This window comes from Scyliorhinus canicula, chromosome 15, assembly GCF_902713615.1.
Source record: "Scyliorhinus canicula chromosome 15, sScyCan1.1, whole genome shotgun sequence".
Lineage (NCBI taxonomy): Eukaryota > Metazoa > Chordata > Chondrichthyes > Carcharhiniformes > Scyliorhinidae > Scyliorhinus > Scyliorhinus canicula.
Window position 1 is genome coordinate 99497115 of NC_052160.1, and position 20017 is coordinate 99517131.

Below are 20017 nucleotides of genomic sequence, written 5' to 3' on the forward strand. Positions count from 1 at the left end.
CCTTCAAGTCATTAATATAGATTGTAAATAGTTGAGGCCAACCTGGAGGAAGGTATAGGTGGTCTGATTAGCAAGTTTGCAGATGATACTAAGATTGGTGGAGTTGCAGATAGCGAGGAGGACTGTCAGAGAATACAACAAAATATAGATAGATTGGAGAGTTGGGCAGAGAAATGGCAGATGGAGTTCAATCCAGGCAAATGCGAGGTGATGCATTTTGGAAGATCAAATTCAAGAGCGGACTATATGGTCAATGGAAGGGTCTTGGGGAAAATTGATGTGCAGAGAGATCTGGGAGTTCAGGTCCATTGTACCCTGAAGGTGGCAACGCAGGTTGATAGAGTGGTCAAGAAGGCATACAGCATGCTTGCCTTCATCGGACGGGGTATTGAGTACAAGAGTTGGCAGGTCATGTATAGGACTTTGGTTCGGCCACATTTGGAATACTGCGTGCAGTTCTGGTCGCCACATTACCAGTAGGATGTGGATGCCTTGGAGAGGGTGCAGAGGAGGTTCACCAGGATGTTGCCTGGTATGGAGGGTGCTAGCTATGAAGAAAGGTTGAGTAGATTAGGATTATTTTCGTTGGAAAGACGAAGGTTGAGGGGGGACCTGATTGAGGTCTACAAAATTATGAGAGGTATGGACAGGGTGGATAGCAACAAGCTATTCCCAAGAGTGGGGGTGTCAGTTGCAAGGGGTCACGATTTCAAGGTGAGAGGGGGAAGGTTTAAGGGAGATGTGCGTGGAAAGTTTTTTACGCAGAGGGTGGTGGGTGCCTGGAACGCTTTACCAGCGGAGGTGGTAGAGGCGGGCACGATAGCATCATTTAAGAAGCATCTAGACAGGTATATGAATGGGCGGGAACAGAGGGAAGTAGACCTTGGAAAAAAGGAGACAGGTTTAGATAAAGGATCTGGATCGGCGCAGGCTGGGAGGGCCGAAGGGCCTGTTCCTGTGCTGTAATTTTCTTTGTTCTTCGTTCTTAACACTGAACCCTGTGGTATTCCACTGGTTCCAATCTGCCGTCCTGACTTTTTGTTTCCTGCTAGTTAGCTTTGTAATATACGACCCCAACACCATGAGCTCTTATCTTGTGGAGTAATTTTTTACGTGGCTACTTAGAAAGATGCCTTTATCCAATTTTGGAAATCTACCTGACCCCTTTATCCACCCTGCTTGTTACATTCTCCAAGAACTCTTAATATATTTGTCAAACACTATTTCCCTATCACAAAACCACGTTGACGCTGCCTGATTGTATTATGAGATATTCCGACTGTTTGCACCGGCAGGATCTTCTGGTCTCACTGATGGTGCAACCCCACCGCATATTTCCTGGTGGTGTGGCATAGATTCAGTGGGAAAGCCCATTGACAGCAGCAGGACCAGAAGATCCTCTGCTGGCCAATGGCGGGTCACTTCCTGCTGCTGAGAAACTCTGCCAGGGGGTACAAAGAATCTTGCCCATGACTTTGTAAATTACCTACTACTAGTTTCTTAATAAAGACCTCTAACATTTTCCCAATGGCAGATGTTAGAAATACTGCCTTAAAGTGTCCTGCTTGTTGTCTGTCTCCTTTCTTTGTTTTTCTAAATTTAATGTACCCAATTCATTTTTTTTCCAATTAAGGGACAATTTAGCATGGCCAATCCACCTACCTTGCACATCTTTTGGGTTGTGGGGGCAAAACCCACACAAACACTGGGAGAATGTGCAAACTCCACACGAATAGTGACCCAGAGCCAGGATCGAACCTGGGACCTTGGTCCCATGAGGCTGTGGTGCTAACCACTGCACTACCGTGCAGCCCTCGTCTTTCTCCTTTCTTAATGATGGTGTTACATTTGCAGTTTTCCAATCTACTAGCGTTTTTCCTGAATCTGGGGAATTTTAGAAGATTACACCCAGTGAATCCATTATCTCTGCAGCCACCTACAAGACCCTAGGACGCAGATCAATTTGCTAGCCTTTAGTCCTATTAGTTTTCCTATTTTTCTCTAGTGACCATGATTGTTTTAAGCTCCTCCCTTTTTGCCTCATGATTCCTTGGGATGCTTTCTGTGTCTCCTAATGCAAAGATAGTTATAAAATACTTGTTCAAAGTCTACCATTTCCTCATTTTCCATTATTAATTCTCTAGGTCACGCTAAGGAACCAATGCTCACGTTAGCTACTATCTTCCTTTATTTATTTAGATGTATACACTTCTAAAAGCTTTACTGTATGTTTTTGTGTTTCTTGCTATATATTTTATATTTCTCTCGTATTCCAATTTCTCTCTCTGATTTTTTAGTTATCCTTCACTGGTTTATAAAATTTTCCCAACCTCTGGGTTACCAATAATCCTTTCAGCATTGTGTACATTTTTCTTTCAATTTGATACTATCCTTAACTTCCATAGTTAGCCATGGATGGAACATTCTTGTAGCATCATTCTTTTCCAGTGGAAAATGTCTTTGTTGAGAGTTATGAAATAACTCCTTAAATATTTGCCACTGCTTCTTTATTTTCTGACCCTTTTCCCACTTGTTTTACCCAACTCTGTTGTCTTATGTTTGGAATTGCCTTTACATTTAAGATATTAATTTCAGACCTACATTTCTCACCCTCAAACTGAACGTGAAATTATAGCATCATATGATCACTCTTGCCTAGCTGCTACTGCATGTAGCAGCTCTTGTCAGGAGATATGCTGACATGGTATGCCACACTTTTCTGTCGTGTGCTACCCTCACATATTCACTGTAGCTCATCGGCAACCACTTTGACTCTTTTCCCAGAGGATCCTGTATTATGAGGTCATTAATTAATCTTGTTTCATTACACATTGCCTGATGTAAAGTAATCTGTTCCCTGGTTGGTTCAGGACATATTATTCTAAGAAACTGTCCAGAATACACTCTGAACTCCTCCTTCTTGCAAGTTTGATTTATCCAATCTTTGTGAAGATTAAAATCTCCCACAGTTACTGCAGTACCTTTCGTACAAGCCTCAGTTATTACTTGATTTATACTGTCCTACAGTGCACGTGGTATAAGTGGGCCTATTAACCACTCCCACCAGTGACATTTCATTGCTAATTTTTATCTCCACCCAAACTGATTGTTTTTGATCCTCCAAATCATTTCTCAACACTGGACTGATCTCATGCTTTATTAATGGAGCTGCCCCACCTCCTTCCCCCTCTTTCAGTTCTTCCAAAATGCCAAATACTTCAATATTCAGGTCCCAGCCATGATTACTTTGCAACCATGTCTCTGTAATGGCTATCGTACCCATTTGTTTCTCTTTGTATTATCAATTCACCCATTTTGTCACAAATGCTGCATTCTTTCTGATAAAGAGCATTTAATTCTGTCATTTTACTGTGTTTTCCCTACTCTAACATATTTCCTGGTGTGATCTTATATTTAGATGCTCTGTCCTTTCCTGTCACACTCTGGTTATTATTGCCCACATTACCCTGAATTATTGCCTTGTCCTTTTTAATGTTTGATGGACCATCAATTGGACTCGAGACACGATGAAGATCCAAACTGTGGCTTTAATCAGCTAGTTGTTAGCCCGGTGGTCGACTACAGAGAAAGGCCGACCGCCGGGAACTCTGGATACTTATACCCCGTCTCGGAGGCGGGGTCTACTTGCCTCGACCAATTGGTGAGCAGTCACATGACTAGTCCCAACCAATCGGACGAGAGGCACATGACCAGCCAGAGCCAATGGGAAACCCATGCTCTGCACCAATGGCAGTGCTCACATTCATACCACCACAATGTTCCAATCTCCCCTGACATGAACCCTCCCCCATCACTATTTAGTTCAAATTCTCTCTACAGCCGTTGTTATATGATTAGTTAGTATACTGGTCCTAGCGTGGGTTGGGCGAAGTCCGTCCCAACAGTACAGCACTCACTTTAAGTACTGGTGCTAGTACCCATGAATTGAAACCTGTTTCTGCCGCATCAATCTTTGAGACACACAATCAATTCTCTGATCTTATTTTCCTTATGCCAATTTGCTCATGGCTCAGGTAGTATTGCAGAAATTAATACCTTCTGTGGGTTTACGTCCCTAGCTGCTCATTCACCATCTGCTGAGCTTCTTTCTTGGCCCTATCTATTTAATTGGTACCCCCATGGACCATGAAAACTGAATTCTTCCCCCATCCACTCCAAATTCCCCTCTTAAAGATGTCTTTAATTCTGCCACTAATTACATCATAACACAGTAATCCCAGGGCTATTCCCAGAATTGCTCTCTCAGGCTTGCACAGAGACCCATAGAAGGCAGCTGTATAAACATGGGAGCGAAATGCATGGAGGTAATTCTACAAAATGGTATGGAAGAATAGTAAGTGTAGACATAACCCAAACTGTACATGCCCACTGGGAGGAAGTTATGTTTGCACAGTACCAAGTTTATATAGGTAGTTTCCATTAAAAATGTGGATGTAGGAATTTGTGATGGAAAAAGTATGTGCAGATGTAGGATTTATATTATATAGATATTACTTTTAGACAGAAGTGGAATATTCCTAATAGAAATTGCTCTTTCTAGACTTCACTTTCACATTAAACTCAGAAAAGGAGCCACACTTCTTTTGAGATTCAGTGTGTGACTTTAAAAAAAGGTGCAGGACTTCTGATGTCATACTAATCGCCAAAGAATGGCTTCTGAAACTTTTTCAATCAGTTCAATGCAAAATTGAAACACAGCAGTAAAGGTGCTTAAAGTGCTGTTTCTTGTATTGTAGAAACTTGATTTTCATCCAGAATCAAAATAGGATGAGAACTTAATGGTCAACAGTCCCATCTCAGAATGAAGTTAGGTCTGTAAATAATGTATTTCTTGAATTGTGATGTAATGCTATATTTGTGTGGAAATGTAATTTGGTTGGGCGGCACGGGGGTGCAGTGATTAGCATTGCTGCCTACGGCTCTGAGGACCCAGGTTCGATCCCGGCTCCGGGTCACTGTATGGAGTTTGCACATTCTCCCCATGTCTGCGTGGGTTTGTCCCCCACAGCCCAAAGATGTTCAGGATAGGCGGATTGGCCATGCTAAATTGCCCCTTAATTGGAAAAAATAATTGGGTATTCTAAATTTTTTACGAAAGAGAGAAAAAAAAGGAAATGTAATTTTGTTTGATATTAAATATTAGCGCTTCGTGTTTTTGTTCCGTTCACAGAAGTATAAATGAGGTCCTTTAGTTGAAACCAGAGGTGCACCTCACAAACAGATGATGAATTATTTGAGGTTCATTCACCTGCAGGTTACCTGGCCCAAAGACTGTACTGGTACTAAACACATGGGCTTCATAAATGTACGCTCTCCTGCTTCCTGCCCCTATCCCAAGTTAATATAGAAACAATTTAGATTAAGATAGCCTGTTATAATTTTGTTTTTTATTAATTAGAAAGGGAGAGTTTTCTGCTACTGCTGCTGAAAAATATTGAAGTGTTCGTTTTCTTTCCAGAGTCAAGCCTCGGTTGAGGGAAAATAGACATGTTTAAATTTATGTTACACCTTATATCTTTCAGGAATGTCTTGAGTGCTTTATGTGCCCTAAATTACTTTATTAAGTAAGCAAATAGTACTGCCATTTTGTGTTCAGCCAAAATTTCAAAAGCAGTATTGGGATGAATGATAAGTTGATCTGTTTTGGTGGTGTTGGCCAAGACATTGGGAGACTTTCCTGCTTTTCTTCTGAACATCCTCAACATCCATCTGATAACATCTCATTTAAAGCTCCTGTAACATTGAGGTATCAGCCTGAATTATGTGCTGAAGTCCTGACGTGGGGACTTGAATGTGCAGCCCTCTGACTGAGGGAAGAGTGTTGGTAAATGTCTGAATAATATTGACTTCAACGCACAATATTTTTCTGAAGTCAAAGTTGGGGCTATATTTCAGAACGCTTTTAGTTTTGAACTAAACTATGCCCAAAAGGATTACACTCTACAGACATATTAAATTCTTCCTTCAATAATATCAACATCCATGCATGGGCCACAATCTGATTATAAGTTTGTTTGAATAGGTCAACATTGTAATCGGTCTTGTATAATAAGTGTATCCTTTGTAGTTCTACATGTTATTGAGAACACTGCATAGAGTTTAGCAAATATTCTGTTGCAAATTATTTTTTGCAATAACTTTTTATGAAGTGAATTTTGTGTACATACATTTGGAGGGAGGAATAAAGTACAACTATATAAATGAAGAGGTCGTTGCCCTCCATTCCCACCCCTGAGGCAAACACAGAATGGTTAAGAGGAAATCTCAGGACATGCAAATCAAAATCACCCTGTGATAAGGACTGTTCTCTGTACATGTTTTTGTTTTGTTGAAGCTGGCAGGGTAGTACTCATGTCATGTGTACTGACTGGCTGAGGATTGACCTTCACTGAACACATCTGGAAAATATTGGCGATATTGTGTATAATGCACACATTCATATTTTTTCTCTGATCCTGACTTGGCAATAGCCTATTATAATCCTTCGTTAGAGTTAACAGGTGAAATATTTGTTAAACATTTGTTAAACATTGGGGGGTGGGTAGCACTAAGTGAATTGCTCCTTTGGAAAGCCAGCATGACACGATAGACCAAATAGCCTCCTGTGCTGTCACTATTTTGTAGTTCCGTGACATTTGATACTTGGTGGGGTCCATTCTGCTTAAAGTTTAAAAGATTGAATTTCACTCAAGGCTGGACCAAAATACATTTATTCTTTCCAATTGGAGTTAGTTTCCAGCATCAGTCTATTTTTTAACAAATATTAAAGTAATTTCAATACTCTATTTATTGAGAGTTAGGAACTTAAAATGTTGGGATGTACAGTAAATCCTTGTGTTATCCGGCACCCTGTCAACTGGAATTCTCTACTAACTGGAATTTCTGATGTTCCCCAAATACGAATTGCCGTCTTATTAATTGGAAGCAATTACAAGTTATCCAGAACCTGTACCTCCATACTATGTTATTTTGTAATTCAAATTATGTTTTACTGTACTGTTGAAGATTAGAAGTAAAAATAATATTGTTCTTTACTTCCTCAGTACTTGCGCATTAGTTAATGCTAAAGTATTGGGCTATATTGGTAAATGGAATTTTCCATTAACTAACACTTTTGATTAACCTGCATCACCCATTCCCACACATGCCGGACACTGTTTAAAAAAAAATAGTAGGGACCGGTCAAGGAATGTTAAAAGGGCTAGCCGTAAGGTTTTATACCTGAATGCTCGGAGCATTTGAAATAAAGTGGATGAATTAGTTGCGCAGATAGATGTAAAGGGGTATAATATAATTGGGATTATGGAGACATGACTCCAAGATGACCAAGGATTGAACTAAACATTGAGGGCTGTTCAGTTTTTAGGAAGGACAGACAGAAAGGAAAAGGTGGTGGAGTTGCATTGTTGATTAAAGAAAATATTGATACAAAGAGGCCAGTGTTCGGTCTTTGCGTCCCTAGTAGCCCGGCGGAGGATTCTTCTTCAGTGGAAGGATGCGAGGCCCCCAAGCGTGGAGGCCTGGTCCAACGATATGGCGGGGTTTATTAAATTGGAGAGGGTGTAATTTGCTCTAAGGGGGTCAGTGCAGGGGTTTTTCAGGAGATGACAACAATTCCTAGATCTCCTGGCAAAACGGTAAAAACAAAGGTCAGCAGCAGCAGCAACCCGGGGGAGGGGGGGGGGGGGGGGGGGGGGGGGGGTTGTCTCTTTGTTTTTGTTTTGGGTTGAATATCTGTTTTTTTGCCAACAACGGGCATTAATTTATTGTTTCTCTTTTGTATTGGGGGGGGGGGGGGAGGAATCTGGGTTTTTTTGTTCTTAGAATTTTCTGTTATTGGTTTCTTTTTGTGAAAATTTGAATAAAAATAATTTTTTTTAAAAAGAGAAAATATTGATACAATATTTAGGAAAGATATTAGTACAGACAATGTGGAATCTGTGTGGGTTGAGCTAAGAAACACCACGAGACAAAAAACATTCGGAAGGGTTGTATACAGACCACCAAACTACAGTGGTAATGTTGGGAATAGCATTAGGCAGGAAATCAGAGATGCATGTGATAAAGGAACTTCTGTGATTCTGGGTGACTTTAATCTGCATATAGATTGGGTGAGTCAAATTAGTCACAGTACAATAGAGGAGGAATTTCTGGAGTGTGTACGGGATGGTTTTCTGGACCAGTACGTTGAGGAACCAACAAGGAAATCTGCCATCTTGGACTGGGTGTTGTGCAATGAGAAAGGATTAGTTGATAACCTAGTTGTGAGAGAATCCTTGGGGATGAGTGACCACAACATGATAGAATTCTTTATCATGGTGAATTGTGAGGTAGTTGATTCTAAGACTAGGATCCTGAATCTCAATAAAGGTAACTATGATGGTATGAGGCATGAGTTGCCTATGATGGACTGGGAAACATTACTGAAAGGAAGCACAGTAGAGAGGCAATGGCAGGCATTCTAGGAACGAATACATGGGGCGGAATTCTCCGACCCCCCCGCAGGGTCGGGGAGTCGCCCGGGGCCGGCGTAAATCCCGCCACCCGGGAATCGCGCCCACCGATCAGTGTGCCCATCGCGGCGATTCTCCGGCCCGCGATGGGCCGAAGTCCCGCCGCTGTCAGGCCTCTCCCACCGACGTGGTTTAAACCACCTCTGTGCCGGCGGGATTGGCAGCACGAGCGGGCCCCCGGGGTGCTGGTGGGGGGCGCGGGGTGATCGGACCCCGAGGGGCGCCCCTACAGTCTCCTAGCCCGCGATCGGGGCCCACTGATCGGCGGGAGGGCCAGTGCCGTGAGGACACTCTTTCTTCCGCCGCCGCCACGGCCTCCACCGTGGCGGAGGCGGAAGAGACCCCCTCCACCGCGCATGCACCGGTGGTGACGTCAGTGGCCGCTGAAGCTCCGGCGCATGCGCGGACGCACGTTGACCGGCGAAGGTCTTTCAGCACCGACACCGATCGGCGTAGCGCTTTGGGGAGGCCCAACGCCGGAGTGGTTGGCGCCACTCCGCTACGCCGGGACCCCCCGCCCCGCCGGGTAGGGGAGAATTTTGCCCATGAACTCCAAAAGTTGTTCATCTATTTGGCGCAATAGTAGAAAGAGAACTGTGGCCAAACCATGGCTAACAAGGGAAATTAGGGACAGTATTCGATTCAAAAAAGAAATGAAATGAAAATGAAAATCGCATATTGTCACAAGTAGGCTTCAAATTAAGTTACTGTGAAAAGTCCCTAGTTGCCTAGTGCCCCCTCGTCCCTTGGCGCCTGTTCGGGGAGGCTGGTACGGGAATTGAACCGTGCTGCTGGCCTGCTTTCAAAGGTTAGCAAGAAAAAGCAATAGCAATAGGATCTGAGGATTGGGAATAGTTTCAAATTCAGCAAAGGCAGACCAAGGGATTGATTAAGAAGGGAAAAATACAATAAGAAAGTAAGTTTGGGGGGGGGGGGGGGGGAGAGATAAAAATTGATTGTAAATGTTTCTATAGGTATGTAAAGAGAAAAAAATTGATGCAAATGAATGTGCGCCTCTTACAGCCAGAAACAGGGGAATTCATAACGGGGTACAAAGAAATGGCTGAGGAACTAAATTCGTACTTTGCTTCTTTCTTCACAAAAGAAGACATGAATAATGTACCAGAAGTTCTGAGAAACATAAGTTTTTATGAGGAGCTGAAGGAGATTAGTATTAGTAGAGAAATGGTTTTCGGGTAATAGATAGGATTGAAGGCGGATGAATCTCCAGGGCCTGATAATCTTCATCCCAGAGTACTTGAGGAAGTAACCCTAAAAATAGCAGATCTATTGGCATCATTTCAAAATTCTTTGGACTCTGAAATGGTTCCTACAGATTGGAGGGTAGCTGATATAACTCCACTATTCGAAAAGGGAGGTAGAGAGAAAACGGGGAACTACAGACCAGTGAGTCTAACTTCGGTAGTAGGGAAGTTGCTATTTATCAAGGATTTCCTAGCACAGCATTTGGAAAGCAGTAGTATAATCAGACAATGTCAGCATGGATTTATGAAAGGGTAATCATGCTGGACAAATCTACTGGAACTAGTAGACCAGGGAGACCCCACTTCTATTTTCTATGTATGTTTCTATGTATAATAATGATGTGGTTTATTTAGACTTTCAGAGGTCATGGACATGGTCTCACATAGCAGATTATTAAAAAAACATAAGGACTGGCAGATTATTTTTTTTTTTTTAAATAATTTTTATTGAAAGAGTTTTTCCATACAAACATTTACCCCTACTAATTTTTAAATTATTTACAACACAATCCCTCTAGGCAAATATCCCTCCCTCGCCCGCCCTCTCGCGCGCACCAGTCCTCCCCCCCCCCCCTCCCCCAAGCAACAACTTAACAAACAAGGCAGCCTACAGTTTCAGACATGAGCAGCGAGCAGACTTGCCCGCGTTACAGTCGTGCATGTCCCCCCCACGACCATTGCTGCCCCCCCCTCCCCCTCCCCCCCCCCCCCCCCCCCCGGGTTGCTGCTGCCACGACCCCGAACGCCTATCTCTGATCTAAAAAGTCAAGGAAAGGTTGCCACCGCCTGGAGAATCCCTGTACCGACCCTCTCAGGGCAAATTTGATCCTTTCTAGCTGAATATAGCTAGCCATATCGTTAAAGGACTGGCAGATTATTAAAAGAACATAAGAACTAGGAGCAGGAGTCGGCCATCTGGCCCTTCGAGCCTGTTCTGCCATTCAGTGAGATCGTGGCTGATTTTGTGGACTCAGCTCCATTTTCCCGCCCAAACACCATAACCTTTTATTCTTCAAAAAACTGTATCTTTATCTTGAAAACATTTAACGAAGGAGCCTCAACTGCTTCACTGGGCAGGGTCTTCCATAGATTCACAACCCTTTGGGTGAAGAAGTTCCTCCTAAACTCAGTCCTAAATCTATTTCCCCTTATTTTGAGGCTATGCCCCCTAGTTCTCCTTTCACCCGCCAGTGGAAACAACCGCTCCGCATTTATCCTATCTATTCCCTTCATAATTTTATATGTTTCAATAAGATATTACACCCCCCCCCCCCCCCCCCCCCCCCCACATCCTTCTAAATTCCAACGCACACAGTCCTGGTCTACTCAACCTCATAATCCAACCTCCTCAACTCTAGGATTAACCTAGTGAATCTCCTCTGCACACCCTCCAGCGCCAGTAGGTCCTTTCTCGTGTAAGAAAACAAAAAACTGAACACAATACTCCAGGTGTAGCCTCACTAACACCGTATAAAGTTGCAGCATAACCTCCCTAGTCTTAAACTCCATCCCTCTCGCAACGAAGGACAAAACTTCATTTGCCTTCTTAGTCACCTGTTGCACCTGTAAACCAACTTTTCCGACTCATGCACTCGCACACCCAGGTCTCTCTGCACAGCAGCATGTTTTAATATTTTATCATTTAAATAATAATCCCTTTTGCTGTTGTTCCTACCAAAATGGATAACCTCACCTTTGTCAAAATTGTATTCCATCTGCCAGACCCTAGCCCATTCACTTAACCTATCCAAATCCCTCTGCAGACTCCCAGTATCCTCTGCACTTTTTGCTTTACCACTCATCTTCGTATTGTCTGCAAACTTGAACACATTGCACTTGGTCCCCAACTTCAAATCATCTATATCAATTGTGGACCCAACACGGATCCCTGAGAGACACCACTAACTACTGATTGCTAACCAGAGAAACACCCATTAATCCCCACTCTTTGCTTTCTATTAATTAACCAATCCTCTATCCATGCTACTACTTTACCCTTAATGCCATGCATCATTATCTTATGCAGGAACCTTTTGTGTGGCACCTTGTCAAAAGCCTTCTGGAAATCCAGATATACCACATCCATTGGCTCCCCGTTGTCTACCGCACTGATAATGTCCTCAAAAAAAATTCCACTAAATTAGTTAGGCACGACCTTCCCTTTATGAATCCATGCTGCATCTGTCCAATGGGACAATTTTCATCCAGGTGCCTTGCTATTTCTTCCTTGATGATAGATTCCAGCATCTTCCCTACTACTGAAGTTAAGCTAACTGGCCTATAATTATGTAAAGTTAAAGCGCATGGGATTGCGAGTAGTGACTTGAGATGGATAGAACGCTGTTTAGCAGACAGGAATCAAAAGATTGGAATAAACAGGGTAGCACAGTAGCAAAGACGTTAGCATAGTTACTTCACAGCTCCAGTGTCCCAGGTTCGATTCACGGCTTGGGCCACTGTCTGTGCGGAGTCTGCACGTTCTCCCCGTGTCTGTGTGGGTTTCCTCCGGGTGCTCCGGTTTCCTCCCACAGTCCAAAGAAGTACGGGTTAGGTGGATTGGCCACGGTAAATTGCTCTTGGGTTAGGTGGGGTTGCTGGGTTACGGGGATTGAGTGGAGGTGTGGGCTTAAGTAGGGTGCTCTTTCTGGGAGCTGATGCAGACTCGATGTGCCAAATGACCCTTCTGCACTGTAAATTCTATGATTGTATGATTTAAATCGGTCTTTATCCGATTGGCAGGCCTATCGGATACCGCAGGGATCTGTGCTAGGACCCCAACTGTTCACATCATATATTTGTGATTTGGACAAGGGAATTAAATGTAGTATCTCCAAATTTGCAGATGATACAAAATTGGGTGTGAAGATGAACTGTGAGGAGAATCCAGAGATGCTTCAGCGTGATTTGGATAGGCTGAGTGGGCATATGCATGGCAGATGCAGTATAACTTGGATAAATGTGAGGTTATCCACTTTAGTAGCAAAACTAGGAAGACAGATTATTATTTGAACGTATAAATTGAGAGAGGTGGATACTCAGCGAGACCTTGGTGTCCTCGTGCATCAGTCGCTGAAAGTAAGCGCGCAGGTACACAAACAGTAAAGAAGACAAATGGTATGTTAGCCTTTATAGTGAGAGGATTTGAGTTCAGGATTAGGGATATTTTACTACAATTTTAGAGGGCATTGGTGATGAGTATTGTTTGCAGTTTTGCTGTCCTTATCTGAGGACGGATGTTCTTGCTATGGAGGGAGTGCAGCAAAGTTACCTGGCTGATTCCTGGAATGGCGGGACTGTCGTATGAGGATAGACTAAATCAGTTCGGATTATATTCATTGGAGTTTAGAAGAGTGAGAGGGGATTTTATAGAAATTTATAAAATTCTAACAGGATTAGACAGGGTAGATTCAGAAAGAATGTTCCCAGTGGCGAGGGAGACCAGAACTGGGGGTCATAGTTTGAGGATAAGGGGTAAACCTTTTAGGACTGAGGTGAGGAGAAATTTCTTCACCCAGAGAGTGTGAATCTGTGGAATTCACCACCACAAGAAGTAGTGGAAGCAAAACGTGTAATTTCGAGAAGGAATTGGAAGGTGGGATCAGGGTATTGAACTTGATGATCAGCCATGATCTTAATGAATAGTGGAGCAGGTTCAAAGGACCGAATGGCCACCCCACTTCTATTTTCTATGTATGTTTCTGTATGCATAATAAAGAATTTACTGTATTTTTAAACATTTACAATTTATGTACAGCGGAGACATCTGCTGGCTGTAAGTAGTATTGTGTATGCCTTCTAGCTGCAAGGGAAGTGCATCAGACCTGGGATTGTGAATAGTGAGTTTCAAGTCTGTGGACTTTAGACTGTCTGACCTACATTGTTTCCCTGACCCCCAATACTTCAAGATTAAAATCATTGCCCTAGCACTAAAATTCCATTGGTGCCTCCATCCCATACTACCCTCTGCAATTTTCTTGCTAAATATCCCCATTGTCAAAGAGTCATCCAGACTCAAATCATTAGCTGTTTTTTCTCTCAACAGATGCTGTTGAGACCTGCTGAGATATTGGTTTTGTTTCAGATTCCAGCATCCCCAGTAATTTTCTTTTATCCCTATTCCAGACTTTATGTTCACATGCAACCCTCACCTCCATCATCACATGATGAGTAGCAGAGCTGTAAAGCCCTCTGCTTCTCCATCTCTCTCATTAAAAGTTAACAATTATGTCTAAATAATTGGTCACTGTTCATAGAATCTATAGAATCCTTACAGTGCAGAAGGAGGCTATGCAGCCGATCGAGTCTGGACCGACTGCCTAGGCCCACTCCCCCACCCTATCTCTGTAATCCCACACATCTTTGGACACTAAGCGGCAATTTAGCATGGCCAATCCACCTAACCTGCACATCTTTGGACCGTGGGAGGAAACTGGAACACCCGGAGGAAACCCACGCAGACACAGGGAGAACGTACAAACTCTTCACACTCGCACAAGGTCAGAATCATATCCGGGTCCCTGGTGCTGTGAGGCAGCAATGCTAATCACTGTGCCACCTTGCCACTCTTGGCATCCATTTTGCAGAAGCACGTTTGACCTTGTGAAAAAATATGTAGTTTGAAAATATAGTTGAGAGAAAGTGGAAATCGAAAGAGACTCTGAGCACAAGTGACTCAGAAAGCATGCATGCATGTGAATCTGTGAGCACATGCACAATCGAGCCACACAATTCATGCGACTGAATTTGTGACAAAAAGTGCGACAGACACATAAGGATTGTGATACTGAGAAAGCACATGCATTGGGAGAGTGGAAACCTAAGGAATCATGTCTCCCATCAATTTCAGTTTGCACCAAGTGCTATGTAGCATTTCCCCCATGAGGGAAGTGAAGTTGACAACAGTAAATTTAAAAGTGTAAGTGTTTATACTAGCCAGTAGATCCCTCACTCATTCCTGGCTAGCTGAATAAAATGGGGCATTGCAATTTCCAAAATTTAATGGCAATTTTTATATTCCTACCTTTTTAATTGATAGTGTTAGAACTGTAGAAAACATTCATATTTGACTGTGCTTTCAGTTATATCCTGATATTTTAAGACGTCTGGGCAATTTTGTTTACAGCTCCAATATCCAAAATCTGGCATCCTTGGGACCAAGACTGCCGGATTCTGGATTTTCCTGGATTTTGGACATCCCACTCATAAGGTGCTTGAAACTAATAAAGTCTTTGAAATTAATGCAGACCCTTGAACTAGACCAGCAGCCTATGTCAACAATGTCCACTTTTTCAGATGAATCCAGTTTTCAGACAGCTGAAATTTGGCTGTTGCACTTGCAACTATTTGGATGGTAATAAAAGTAAATCCGGTCCTCTGAGCAAATTCTAATTTTTCTATTTTCTCTCCTGAATGTAGCCTTTTGTTATTCACGACATGGAGACTCTCTGGCAGGCTGAGAAAAATCTAGTTTGGAAACAATCGGTAAATGGAATTCCAAACAAAGAGATTGCGGTTCATGTCTTCCATCGTTGCCAGTGCACAACTGTTGAAACAGTCCGAGAACTCACTGAATTTGCCAAGTGCATCCCTGAATTCTTAAAGCTATACCTGAATGACCAAGTGACATTACTAAAATATGGTGTCCATGAAGCCATTTTTGCCATGTTGGCATCGATTATGAATAAGGATGGTCTTCTCGTGGCTAATGGAAATGGATTTGTGACTCGGGAATTCTTGAGGAGCCTACGCAAACCATTTAGTGAAATTATGGAACCCAAATTTGAGTTTGCAGTGAAATTCAATGCCTTGGAACTGGATGATAGCGACTTGGCTCTTTTTGTGGCTGCCATTATTTTATGTGGAGGTAAGGAAATAACCATGATTATCTGTGCAAGCACTGACTCCCTTCCCTTCATAGAATCGTGGAATAGTAAAGTCTGCAGTGGTTCTTTCTAAGAGCCATCCAGTTATTGCCACTCCCATTTTCCCAATATTCCTAATTTTTTTTGTCCTTTACATACTCAGCCAATTTCCTTTTGAAGGTTGGGTAGAGCTATCCAACCCTTGATTATTAATTGCATAAACAAAGAATCATAGAATTTACAGTGCAGAAGGAGGCAATTCGGCCCATCGAGTCTGCACCAGTCCTTGGAAAGAGCTCCACATCCAAGCCCACGCCTCCACCCTATCCCCGTAACCCAGTAACTTCACCTAAACTTTTTGGACACTAAGGGTGATTTAGCCTGGCCAATCCATCTAACCTGCACAATTTTGGACTGTGGGAGGAAACTGGAGCACCTGGAGGAAAACCCACGCAGACATGGGGAGAACGTGCAGACTCCACACAGACAGTGACCCAAGCTGTCGCTGTGGATATAAGCGGGGAAACCAGACAGTGTGAAGATGCTGCGCAGTGCCTTGATCACGGAGGCCAAGGTTATATTGGGGCAGGGGACAGCAAAAGGGAAGCAGGATAACTCATCGATGACGGTGAGGAAATAGATGTTGCGGTTGGCGGACGGGAGGGGCACTTTGAAGTCCACACTTAGTCGCTCAAAGGGCCCAGAGGCCTTTATCAGGCGGGCCTTGTCTGGTCGATAGAATTGCGGTTTGCATTCCGCACAGATCTGGCATGCCTTAGTCATGGCCTTGACCTCCCCTGTGGAGTAGGGTAGGTTGCGGGACTTGATGAGGCAAGCTGGGTGACCCCCGGGTGGCAGAGGTCATCGTGGATGGATCTCAGGCGGTCCAATTGCACGTTGGCGCACGTGCTGCGGGACAGGGCATCTGGGGACTCGTTGAGCTTCCCCGGGCGATATTTAATATCGTACGTATAGGTGGAGATCTCTATTCTCCACCTCAGAATTTTGTCATTCTTTATTTTGCCCCGTTGTGCGTTATCAAACATAAAGCGACCGACCATTGGTCGGTGACGATGGTGAACCTCCTACCGGCTAGGTAGTGCCTCCAGTGACTTTTCGTGACCCTTTTTAAGCCCACCTGACTCCTTGCTTAAGTTCCTTCCTACTTTCCTTATATTCCACACAGGTTTCGTCTGTTCTCAGCCTTCTAGCCCTGACAAATGCCTCCTTTTTCTTTTTGACGAGGCCTACAATATCTTTCATTATCCAAGGTTCCCAAAATTTGCCGTATTTATCTTTCTTCTGCACAAGAACATGCAGGTCCTGAATTCCTTTCAACTGACATTTGAAAGCCTCCCACATGTCAGATGTTGATTTACCCTCAAACATTAGCCCCCAATCTAGGTTCTTCAGTTCCTGCCTAATATTGTTCTAATTAGCCTTCCCCCAATTTAGCACATTCACCCTAGGACCACTCTTATCCTTGTCCACCAGCACTTTAAAACTTCCTGAATTGTGGTCACTGTACCCGAAATGCTGCCCTACTGAAACTTCAACCATCAGGCTCGGCTCATTCCCCAATACCAGGTCCAGTATAGCCCCTTCCCTAGTTGGACTATCTACATATTGTTTTAAGAGGCCCTCCTGGATGCTCCTTACAAACTCTGCCCCGTCCAAGCCCCTAGTACTAAGTGAGTCCCAGTCAATATTGGGGAAGTTAAAGTCTCCCATCACAACAACCCTGTTGCTTTTACTCCTTTCCAAAATCGGTCTACCTATCTGCTCCTCTATCTCCAGCTGGCTGTTGGGTGGCCTGTAGTAAACCCCCAACATTGTGACTGCACTCTTCTTATTCCTGATCTCTACCCATATAGCCTTGCTGCCCTCTGAGGTGTCCTCCCGCAGTACAGCTATGATATTCTCCCTAACCAGTAGCGCAACTCCTCCACCCCTTTTACATCCCCCTCTATCCCACCTGAAACATCTAAATCCTGGAATGTTTAGCTGCCAATCTTGTCCTTCCCTCAACCAGGTCTCTGTAATGGCAACAACATCACAGTTCCAAGTACTAATCCAAGCTCTAAGTTCATCTGCCTTACCTGTTATACTTCTTGCATTAAAACATATGCACTTCAGGCCACCAGTCCCGCTGTTTTCAGCAACATCTCCCTCTCTGCTCTTCCTCAGAGCCATACTGGCCCTATTCCCTCGTTCTCCCTCAATTTTTTCACCTTCTGACCTATTGCTCCGGTACCCAGCCCCCTGCCATACTAGTTTAAACCCTCCCATGTGACACTAGCAAACCTCGCGGCCAGGATATTTATGCCTCTCCAGTTTAGATGCAACCCGTCCTTCCTATACAGGTCACACCTGCCCCGGAGGAGCTCCCAGCGGTACAGATAACGGAAACCCTCCCTCCTACACCAGCTGTTTAGCCACATGTTTAGCTGCTTTATCTTCCTATTTCTAGCCTCACTGGCACGTGGCACAGGGAATAATCCCGAGATTACAACCCTAGAGGTCCTGTCTTTTAACTTTCTGCATAGCTCCCTAAACTCCTGCTGCAGGACCTCATGCCCCTTCCTGCCTATGTTGTTAGTACCAATATGTACAACGACCTCTGCCTGTTTGCCCTCCCCCTTCAGGAAGCCCGCCACCCGTTCGGTGACGTCTTGGACCCTGGCACCAGGGAGGCAACATACCATCATGGAGTCTCTTTCACGTCCACAGAAGCGCCTACTATCTGTGCCCCTGACTATAGAGTCCCTTATGACTATTGCTCTTCTGCGCTTTGACCTTCCCTGCTGAACATCAGAGCCAGCCTTGGTGCCACTGCTCTGGCTGCTGATGTTTTCCTCTGATAGGCTATTTCCCCCCCCAACAGTATCCAAAGCGGTATGCCTGTTCGAGAGGGGGACAACCACAGGGGATTCCTGCACTTGCTGCCTGCCCCTTCTGGTGGTCACCCATCTCTCTGCCTGCACCTTGGGTGCGACCACATCGCTATAACTGCTATCTATGACGCTTTCCGCCACCTGCATGCTCCTAAGTGCGTCCAATTGCTGCTCTACCCGAACCATGCGGTCTGTGAGGAGCTGCCATTGGTTACACTTACTGCAGATATAGTCGATCGAAATGCTGGAAGCATCACAGATCTGCCACATCGCACAGTTTGGGCACTGCACCCCGCTGAGTGACATTTAAGCACTAATTAATTAATTAAAATAAACACTTGAATTATTGTTAGATTGAGTTACAATTAACTATATGGCCCTGATGCTAAATTATTTGTACTGTAAAATTAAATGCTAAATACTGATCTCTGCCCTCTGGTTTAGTTACCCCACTATCTAGTTAATCAATTAGATTTTTTTGTGCAATATTTTTTTCAAATTTAACATATTCCTGACCAGCCAATCAGGTCACAGCTTTACTGTGATGTCACTTACAGTTCCCCTCTCCCCACACACAATTTGAAAAGGTAATAAAAATAAAATAAAAATCACTTACCTTCCCAGGATGCTCTTCCTGCAGATTAACAGTTACAGGCCAGAAGAAAGAGAAGAAAACAGTAGGGAAAAAGCACCTTCTCCCACTCTGCACCAAATTACCTCACTGAACCAAATGACCAAGTTCCAATTCCCACTCTGGATGTGTCTCACTCATTCAGGATGTGTCTCCTTCACCTGCGCAAAGCTTACTGAGTGCGCTTTCTGTCTGTCTTTTATACAGAACTCAGCTAACCAGGGTGACTCGCACTACTTAAGCTTCAAACAGAAGAATACAATGTACACCCTTGTGCCACTAAGCAGGCTTCAGGTGACTGACAGATAACTGCCTCTCAGCAATTGGGGTGGGGGCAGCTTCAGCCAATCAGACACTAAGCTACACACTGTACTTTCAACTGAAAAACAGCAAAATTAGACTTACCACTTACCTTTCCTGATTTCCTCACTGCACCAAATTACCAAGTTCCAATTCCCACTCAGGATGTGTCTCCTTCACCTGCTCAAAGATATTCTTCTTTTGTGTTTGATTCTGTTTGAAGGTCTGAAGTGAATGATCTCACCTTTGCCTACATTAAAATCCATTTGGTACAGTTATGCTGTTCATTTAATCTGCGGCGTGAATCCCGCCCCGCCGCCGCAATGCCGGCTGCCGAGTTGTCCGTTGCCGTTTTTTTGGTGGGAATCGGGTCGGGGTCATTGGCAGTGAGCCCCCCCCCCCCCCCCCCCCCCCCCCGACAATTCTCAGCTCCGCGATGGGCCGAGCGGCCGCCCGTTTTCGGCCTGTCCCGCCGGCGTAAATTACACATGGTATGTACCGGTTAGACTTGGCTCTGCGGATGGCCTGCGGA

The 20017-nt window shown here is 44.0% G+C and overlaps 1 protein-coding gene across 1 annotated transcript in view; it reads left to right on the plus strand.

The window, feature by feature from the left end:
• Positions 1-20017, plus strand: part of LOC119978135 (peroxisome proliferator-activated receptor delta-like) — a 97256-nt gene that overhangs the window by 67875 nt on the left and 9364 nt on the right. The window contains exon 6 of the mRNA XM_038819558.1: positions 15215-15662. Within this exon, the coding sequence (XP_038675486.1) occupies positions 15215-15662 (448 nt within the window). The remainder of the gene's footprint in view (positions 1-15214; positions 15663-20017) is intronic.